At 44.8% G+C, this 9,483-nt stretch overlaps 2 protein-coding genes across 4 annotated transcripts in view; both read left to right on the forward strand.

Moving 5' to 3' along the window:
* Window positions 1-961: 961 nt before the first annotated feature.
* myclb (MYCL proto-oncogene, bHLH transcription factor b) lies at window positions 962-6,215 on the forward strand (the record flags this gene model as incomplete). Its single annotated transcript, XM_032535740.1, is given in 2 exon segments — window positions 962-1,263; window positions 2,932-6,215. Coding segments are annotated over 2 exon segments (1,096 nt in total), but the record flags the coding sequence as incomplete, so codon positions are not given.
* A 616-nt stretch (window positions 6,216-6,831) lies between these two features.
* Window positions 6,832-9,483, forward strand: part of trit1 (tRNA isopentenyltransferase 1) — a 66,050-nt gene continuing 63,398 nt past the window's right edge. For all 3 annotated transcript variants that reach the window (XM_032534773.1, XM_032534775.1, XM_032534774.1), the window contains exon 1: window positions 6,832-7,049. In XM_032534773.1, the coding sequence (XP_032390664.1) occupies window positions 6,891-7,049 (159 nt within the window). In that variant the 5' untranslated portion in view covers window positions 6,832-6,890. The remainder of the gene's footprint in view (window positions 7,050-9,483) is intronic.

Genomic DNA, 9,483 nt, shown 5'->3' on the forward strand with positions numbered 1-9,483 from the left:
GGGGGGGTTGAGCTCAGCTCGTCCGCTGTTGCTTAATTAACTTAGCGGTGCTTTTTGGTCGCAGCTGAATTCTTTGAGCTTGATAAGGAGTTGAACCCGAGGAGGAGCCACATAAACTACTTTACATAACCTACGACTCCGCCGTCTGAACAGGTTTACTGGCAGGCAGGACGGGGTGTCTATCCAATTAATCTATTTCAGTCTAATTTAATCTCTATGGAAACCGCTACCCTCCACTGTGTCCCAGCTTAGCATTATTTAGCGAAACACTGTCGCGAGACATGAACTTCGTAGCAGCAACACAGGGTAGTTTAACTTTGTGGCATTAAAACATAAGATAGCCTACTTTTATAATATGTCTATTGTAGGCTAGGCTACTCACTGACTTTAAGGATTAGGTTGTAGTCTTAATTGGCAAGCCCTGTTCTGATAGAGCTAGGCTTAGTTTATCTGTGATATGGCCACAAAATAGACCCATCCTTCTAGAAGGCAACATGTCTAAAGACAACGTTGTGATTATTTCGATGAGGCTAACTCCTTCTAAATCTGTTGGCTCTATCCGCAGACAGAGGAAACAGGGAGTGATTCACACCCAGCCTGCAGACCCCATGCCGGGCATTAGCTCCACCGCGTCTCATTATGAAAACTGGGACATGGACCACCTCGACCACTATCAACACTATTTCTACGACGACCACCACAACCCGGACGAGGATTTCTTCAAATCCACGGCGCCCAGCGAGGACATATGGAAGAAATTCGAGCTAGTACCGACCCCGCCCATGTCCCCTATCCGGGCGGTGGAAGGGTCTGGCAGGGTCGGGCTGCTGTGCCCGTCTCTAGGAGACAAGCTGGAGTGGGTCTCTCAGTTCTTAGGCCAGGAGGATGAACAACAGCAGCAGCAGCAGCAGGACCTGCCCTGCAAGCTGACCACGGCCAATGACTCCTTCGGGAACCTGAGCTCCATCATTATCCAGGACTGCATGTGGAGCGGCTTCTCGGCCGGACAGCAACTGGAGAGAGTTGTAGGGGAGCGCTGCACCTCCTGTCCCGGGACAGGCGGGACGGGGGCTGCAGCCAAAGTCGCAGCGGGCTCTGCCGTTCCATCCCCGGGGAGGGCACAGTGTGTCCCCGCCGACGCGTCGGCCCTCAGCGGACTGGCTGCGGACTGTGTGGACCCGGCTGGGGTGCTCACTTTCCCGTTAACCGGTGGATGCAAGAAACAAGTGTCCTCTGGTTCCGAGTCTCACACCGACTCATCAGGTCAGTAACAGACGGACTATGCAACATAAGGCTTTCTGGAGTAGGACTATAGAGAAGCATGTTAATGGCGCTTCTTTGACTTCTAGTTTGTCTGAGCTTTATGGTTGTTGTCCTATTTGCTTTATCCTATGTCCGTGATAGCTACTCAATAGGTAGTTTAGTAACTATAACCACACCTTTTTATTGTATTTAAGTAATATTCCTTTAATTTTCCAAAAATATGTCTACTTTGTACACCATCATTTATCTCCATTTCCCTGCCCACATGCGTTTGTTCAGTTTTTCATAATGGTGACTTAATGCTCTATTTGACCTCAAATGTCATTAGTCAATATTGTATAGCAATATTGCTTTGATTGGCCGTATCTAGCAATTAGGGTACACATGGCACATGATGACTGCATTGCGTTACCTTGGTGCACATGCTTATAGCCAGAGCGACACGCCCATTGAAACATCTGCTGCTTGGCCTGGCTCCAGCAGACCAGCTGCTACCTCCCTGTTCCTCCAGTCTGACTTATGATAACAATATCCTCTCCACACTCCCCGGCTCACATTTTCACATGAATTCAAAAAAATAGTATGCTCATTATTTTTGGGAAATGTGTGAAACAAGGAAGGGAGGAAAATCAACCCTGTTTTTAGTTATGTCTAGCCCAGATTTCCCCTGACTCCAGACCTATACTTTTTCCATTTCCAACCCCTAAATCCCATATGATTGCAATTGGTATGTAGGCTGCCATGTGATGTTGAGCTTGGACCATGCATAATGGTGTGTGGAATGTCACAAAGGGAACTTGTTGCTGCATTCCTCCACTCAACAGGCTGCAGCGCCAATTGTGTCAGTGGGTGGATTAGGTTCGAGCCAGCCTGGGCTGTGAATAGAGCAGGATCAGCCGTTTAGGAGGTCGGCTAGGCGTGCAGAATTCTTTGACATGAGTTTGAGGCAGTATTTCACACCTTTTCAGGGGGTAATATGCATGCAAAGAGGAGAATGAGCAGTCACAGGAAATGCATGATACTTATGCTCCAATTAAAAGCCATTACAAGGCTACTCTTTGTCACCTATTTTCATATAAATGGTGTCTTAAATAATAGGCAGCCCCCCTGTCCTTACTGTGTTATTCATACAGAGATTACTAATTTCTGAGTAGGCAAATCCACAGAGGTCCAATTACTTTAAAAGTGCGTTTCAATTTACTGGATTATTGAAAATCTCCCAGGAGTCAAGTCAATGAGACCTTTCCTCGTGTTTATTACCCGGTTTCCACTCAAGTAAATGGAACAGCGAGTGGTTTTAGACGTGCGCAGTGTTGAATAATAGTCATCTTATTTTAACAAGAAGAGTTGTTGGTTTTCACCACCCGTGCTTCTTATCCTAACCCCGTCTTTGCCTTATCTCATCACTCGGTCCACATGAATGAAGCGAGGGAGCCGACCAGTGAATCATCACTCTGACTCTGTCTGTGTGAGGTCATGCAGATTTCATGACACTGTGTGAACTTCATTTTTACAGAAGCATTTCATTGGTGCAAGGATGCAGGAGGCCAGTGCGAGTGTGTCCTTATGGAAATTAACTTTCCAACTTCAGCTGTCCCCGGCAGTCATTAGCAGCTATCCTGTGTAAGCAAACATGTAAATGAAAACAATCTCTTATGCCCTTTTTAGATGACGACGATGACCAGGATGAGGATGAAGAAGAGATTGATGTGGTGACGGTGGAGCACAAGCAGCAACGCAAACCTCGTCGCCTGGTCAACGCTCGCAAGCCGGTGACCATAACGGTGCGCGCTGACACCCTGGACCCCGGCATGAAGCGTTTCCACATCTCCATCCACCAACAGCAGCACAACTATGCTGCTCCCTCCCCGGACACAATCCCTCCGACGGTCGAGCCGCCTCGGAAGAAGGTCCGGCAGTTGGCCTCCTCCCAGGCCCCCCCGCCGCACCTGAACTCTCATTACCACCAGCCCCGGCCCGGCCACGCCCCTCTGAACTTAGACACCAGGAGGTCTCATGGAACCGTGGCTGGAGTCAGATCGGAGTCGCCTAACCTCAGCGCTTGCTCTCCTACCTCCTCCACATCCCCTTCGTCTCCCCCCCCTTCCTCTTCCTCCTCTTCTACCTCCCATTCCCAAAGCTCTCCCTCCAAGCCCCACTCCTTCGGCCACCTCTCCAGCCCCCAGTCCTCCGACTGCGAGGACACAGACAAGCGCAGGGCGCATAACTTCCTCGAGCGCAAGCGAAGGAACGACCTGCGCTCGCGTTTCCTGTCGCTGCGGGACGAGATCCCGGGCTTGGCGGACTGCCCCAAGACGCCGAAGGTGGCGATCCTGACGCGAGCGACGGAGTACTTGCAGCAGCTGCATGCCAGCGAGAGGCAGAAGGCTCAGGAGAGGAAGCAGCTGAAATCCAGGCAGCTGCAGCTGCTGCAGAGGCTGGCACTGCTCAAACGCTCCTGAGCCGGAGAGGACGGGGGTGGGCTGTCCCCACACGTACACTCACAGAACTGAGCAGGACTATATGAAGGAGACAAGACACTAACGTTCACTTTGAATTGGTCATGTTGGAATAGTGCGGGTGTTTTTTTTTTTTTTTATGTTTGTGGTTTGCACATTAGCTTCTGAGTGATTGACAAGGCCGTGAACCAATCTGATCTTAATGGGGCATCTTGCGCGCAGATTAATAACCATGGTAACTCAATATAGGTTTGTCAAACTGTTACATTTACCCCTTGTTGAAAAATATTCCAAACTGTTGCTTGCTACGGGAAGACTTGCTGTGAATGCAGCAGCTTCTAGCTGATAAACTGCTACAAATATGCTGTGTACCTGCTGCATGGTCTGATCAGACGTTTTTTCTTGATTGTGGTGTGCTTGCACAGCAGAGATGTCTCCGCTTTCTGTCTGTCATCTGTCTCAACGTCTCCTTCACATTTTGTGTTCTTTACAGACCTCTGCTCTTTAGCGCTTTGCATACAACTTGCACATTTCGTCATCAAGTTGTGCCTCATTTCTGCTGTGTTCTTTTCTTTTCTCTTCTCCTCCACAGCATGTGACCTCCTACCTCCCTTTCTTTCCTTCACACTTTTTCTTCTTTTTCAGCAAAGTTTCTACCTTCATTCTTGCTGTTGGTGGGAATGCAGGGGGCTGTAGTGGGACTGTACTGAGCCATGCAACTTTGATATTACAACTGGGAACAATATGTTCTGCACCTCCTGGAATAGCTCAGGTTAAGTCCCAACTTCTGTGCCTGCAGGTTTCCATTCAGTGATTTCTTCTGGCATCATAAATGTTTCCACAGCAGCAACATGCCCACAGTAACGACCAGTTTAGTAGCATTATTTAGCGAAAATATGTTGCCATACAGCCATTGTTTGAAATGTATCGTGTCTTCAATGTAAGAAAACGCGATGGAGATCTTTATCACGATTTTCACTTGATCTTTATTATTGTTGTTGTGCCATGGAGACCACACAAAAGGTAAATTTTGGCTTCAAATTATCAACCAAAAGAAACGATTTCAGAATGGCTTAAAATGAATAAGCCACATAAAAAAAGAGCCAATTTTTTTTCTCAATGAGGTTCAACTGTACATTTCTTTCATCTTGCTGTCTGACTTGTTTGTAAATTGTTTTTGCATTTGATGTAATGCCTATAGAAGCCTTTAAATGTACGTCTACTATCCTGGGGGGTGGTATGTATATAGTTCCCTTACTGTACAGTGTCCTCCAAACCAAAACCAGAGCTGTCTACTATACTCATCCTACTTTTGTGTCCGGTCCTAAACCGGGGCAGAGCTTGCTGGCTTTTCATAGATAACTCAAAGCTTCTATTTTTGTTAATAAAATGATTATGAAAAAGAGATAAAATAAAACACTTACTGAACATTGATCACACTAGACACTTTGTCACCACTTTTTTTGTTTGTTGTCGTTGCGATGCCTACTTGTTTTCTTTACCGTTCATTACGATTTCTGTCTCTGGGGTTTCTTTTTATTTGTAAGAGTTGACAAAAGTTTTATACTATATTTTCCTACAGAGTTGTGTTTCAGTGTGAGCTAATGACTGTTTTTGTTATTGTAGCTGGTAGGGCTTTATTGGTGGTTACGCTGAAAATTGGCATGTGTGCTGTGCTTTCTCTCTGGAGTGGAAAGCACCTGAACGCTCTTCATTCAATCAAATCACTGTAGCTGTAGCACTCTGTCAAATCTGGCACAGGTGGTGGGGGGTAAGGGGGACTTAAGAGGATCTACCGATTTAAACTTCTGGCTGTGTGTAGCCTTTGGTGACCTTTAATGTTGCGGCTTACACTTTTTTTTTTTTTCCCTCTTTTGGCAAGCCTGGTGCTCCCTATTGTTCCCAAAAGCCATGCAACAGAGAACACTGTAGCCCTGCGACTAGTACTGTAAATAACTGGGTCATGACGAGTAGCATGCTCTGCTCTTTACCAGCACTCAGGAAACTCCCACGTAGCCTGTAGATCTTGTGATGGGGCATTAGGCTGTGCTTGAGTAAAGCACTCCCTGCTAAAATATGCTGTACGTAACCGGGCCAGAACCAAACAAACCGACAGATCATTAGATCAGAGAAACCGTGATGTACTTGAACAAATACTTCAGGACATCATCGGTTAGCTGCAAAGCTTTTTCTGCAAACTAATTCAGCACAAACCACCATAAGCCCTGTTTTGTTTTCATATTTTTTTTTTTTTTTTTTTTTAAAGGCTGCAGCCACAGCAGTGGTGTTTGACCGTTTTTGTTCGACTTGTCTGGGTCACTGGTCTCTGCTGTCGGCACGGTCGTCCAACGCGGCTGTGCTTACTTACTTTGGGAGTTTTAACTACGTTGAGTTTGAAGCCTTGTTTCAGCACTTTGTTTTTCCTGTACCTCATAAGCCTCTATGTATGAAGAGTAAGTCAGAAAAATAATAAATTCCTGGTTTAAGATCATACATGACCTGTTTGCCTTATCACTTTGTTTCTTACACACACACACACACACACAAACGATCATCTAGCTTTATGGTTTCATTTCTAGCTAGACATACAACTGGATCAGAGTATTATTATTAAATATATATATAACTATATTTCACACCCATTTGCATTCTATTGAAACCACCTGTACGAGTGAACCCACGTCTCCCTCTCCCCATCCGCCATTTGTTTTAAGCGGTCTCTAAGGCAACTGATTCTGGCATCTTTGCCATGGCAACAAGCATCTTTGCTCGCTGCTGCAGCGCTCCCACAGTTTCCATAGAAACAGTTATAACTATGCTGCAATCCTCCATGTAAACGCATTTCATAAACATCAGTTATCAACAGTCTCATTTGTTCACAAATGCATCAATAAGGAGAGATGAGTCTGTTCAGTTAATAGATATAGTTCAGTTATGGAGTTTTTTTTAATCCAGTTTATTAACATGAAAAGCTGCATGTACCAATGAGAGCGTTTAGCGCACACCAGTAAGGCTAAACAATGAAAATAAGATGAAAAACCGTTTACATTATACCCCATCAATCAGTGTTACCACAGTAACGGCTGCATGTTGCCTAGTAACCCCTTTCGGCTCAATACCCACTGCGCATGCGCGTTGCCGTCAGCTGGGCGCCGAGGAAGCAGCATCATGGCGGCGTCCGCTGCTGGCGTGCAGTGTGCCTTCAGGAGAGCGATGGTCCCGTCGCTGGTGGTGATTTTGGGAGCTACCGGCACCGGGAAGTCCAAGCTGGCTATCGAGCTCGGAAGGCGGCTTCAGGGAGAAATCATCAGCGCTGACTCCATGCAGGTAGGACGACTGTTACCACGAGAAGATGCGCGTGGAGGTCCTTGACATGACAGTCGTAAAATGCACTTGATACAACTCTGGGGGATGAAATAAGTCGAGGAAAGCGGAATAAAACATCTGCTGTTCGGTCAAATGAACGCGGCCCCGACTGCAAGCTAGCCCGCTGTCGTCTAACTCTGTGTTTCGGAATGGGAAGCTAGCTAGGCTAAATGCTACAGCGCCAGGTAGCTAGCAGCAGGCGTCCGCTAACGCAGCACGCGAGCATTCCGTCACCAGGAACGGGTCTGCACCGACTCGGATCCAGCACTACACCTCACTTCAGGTCCACACAGCAGGACAAGACACGTCTCAAACCAGCAGGACAGACTGTCTGTCTCTAGAGGTCGGGTTAAAGACATTAACCCAAGGAAAGGTAAAGTCTTCTGTAAGGCTTTTAGAAAAAAACACAATCAAAAGAAATAGACACTTTGAAGATCAAACAACTCCTATCAGTTCATTTATGGCCGCTATGTCATGGTGAAGACTATCAACTGGACAGCAACAGATGGGGGCTAGCTATAATCAAATGGGTTTGGCAATGTGCAAAGGAGCAAGGTTATGGTGTCTGAAATGATGACAACAAGCATGTTTTTTATTATGGTTTAGTGAGGGGATGAAGTGGAATATTATTGTTAAATCAGATTTGGTGTGACATCGGCATGCACACTACAGTGAAATCCTGAAGTTGATGTCAATCACATGATGATGAAGAAGAAGAAAAAAAAGATACTTGAAATTGAAATATCACTTCAGCAAAAGAAAGTACACAATTGCACGGATGCAGAGCATAGATAAATTACTGTAAAAAGCTAGAATACATACAGTGGGTGTGGGTGTGTGGGTGTATATACATGGTTTAGGGTTATATATTATAAATTATAAGTAAATACATGTTCTTCCTTAAAATACAGGGGGCATAAGTATACACCCCCCTATGTTAAATCCCATAGAAGCAGCCCATTTTTTATTTTTAAAGGCCAGTTATTTCATGGATCAGGATACTATGCGTCCTGATAAAGCTCCCTTGGCCTTTGGAATTAAAATACCCCCCCCCCCACATCATCACATACCCTCCACCATACATAGAGATGGCATGGGGAACTTCCCATAAGATCATCTCTCAATGCAAATCACACCAGCTATTAAGCTAACTGAAATAAAACCATGCCTATCTCTAGGTGTGGTGAAGGGTATGTGATGATGATGAGGATGATGATGATGATGGTGGTGGTGGTGGGGGATGGGGGGATTCCAAAGGCAAAGGGAACTTTATCAGAATGCATGGTATCCTGATCCCTGAAATAACTGGCCTTTAATAATAAAAATGTTCCCGCTTCTATGGGAATTTAACATAGGGGTGTGTATATTTATGCCCCCTTTATTTTAAGGAAGAATATTTATTTATGAATGATACATTACTCATTCTGAAATAAAATTGGTGTCCCTATGGATTTTTTAAGTGTTTTTAATTAAGGCATTAAGATCAATTTCCAAAAGATGATTTCTTTTTCTTCCTCTTTTTAGTCAACTTTAGCACGGGTTCCTAAACTTATGAGCATCTCTGTAAAGTCAATAATCATGTCAATAAAAGAAATAACTGAAAACAAAAAAATGAATGGAATCAGGCAGGTAAGGAGTCTGCAGATAACAGTGTTAAGAACATTAAATTCAGTTATTGCAGAGAGAAATATTAAAGATATTTTCTAAAGGGATATAAGCTAAATAATCTCTACATACTGGACATTTTGGCAACTTTAAAACAAAACCGCAATTTGCCTGGAGGATAAATGTGATGGCGATCATTAGGCCTAAATAGACATAAACACAGAGTAGTAGTTCAAATGTTATATTGTGTTGTTTAGATACTGTAATATTAGAAATACTTTAAGGATCTCCGGGGGGGAAATTAGGTTACATTACAGTTGCTCCCATTGCATTCATTATGCTACAATACCAACAATATATTGGCATTATAGAAAGAAGAAATTATATATGTGTGTGTGTGTGTGGGGCAGCATGGCTCTGTCTGACTAAAGCATGCGTTATGTACTGTATAAGATATTTATGTCTTATTGCTAATACAGTTACAGGAAAAATAAGCATATTCAACAGGAAGTAGTTAAAGGATCATATATAAGCAGGGAGATCCTAGAGGTGTATGACAACATATGTTTGTCTTATTATTTTTGGGGCATTTTAGGCTTTTATTTGGATAGGATAGCTTACACTGTAGAAGGGGGGTCGGAAGATGACATGCAGCAAAGGGCTACAGGGCGGAGTTGAACCCGTTGCCGCCGCGCCAAGGAGTAAACGTCCATATATGGGCGCACGCTGTCCCAGGTGAGCTACCGTGTGTGTGTGTGTGTGTGTGTGTGTGTGTGTGTGTGTGTGTGTG

The sequence above is a fragment of the Etheostoma spectabile genome, chromosome 14 (genome assembly GCF_008692095.1).
Source record: "Etheostoma spectabile isolate EspeVRDwgs_2016 chromosome 14, UIUC_Espe_1.0, whole genome shotgun sequence".
Classification (NCBI taxonomy): Eukaryota; Metazoa; Chordata; class Actinopteri; order Perciformes; family Percidae; genus Etheostoma; species Etheostoma spectabile.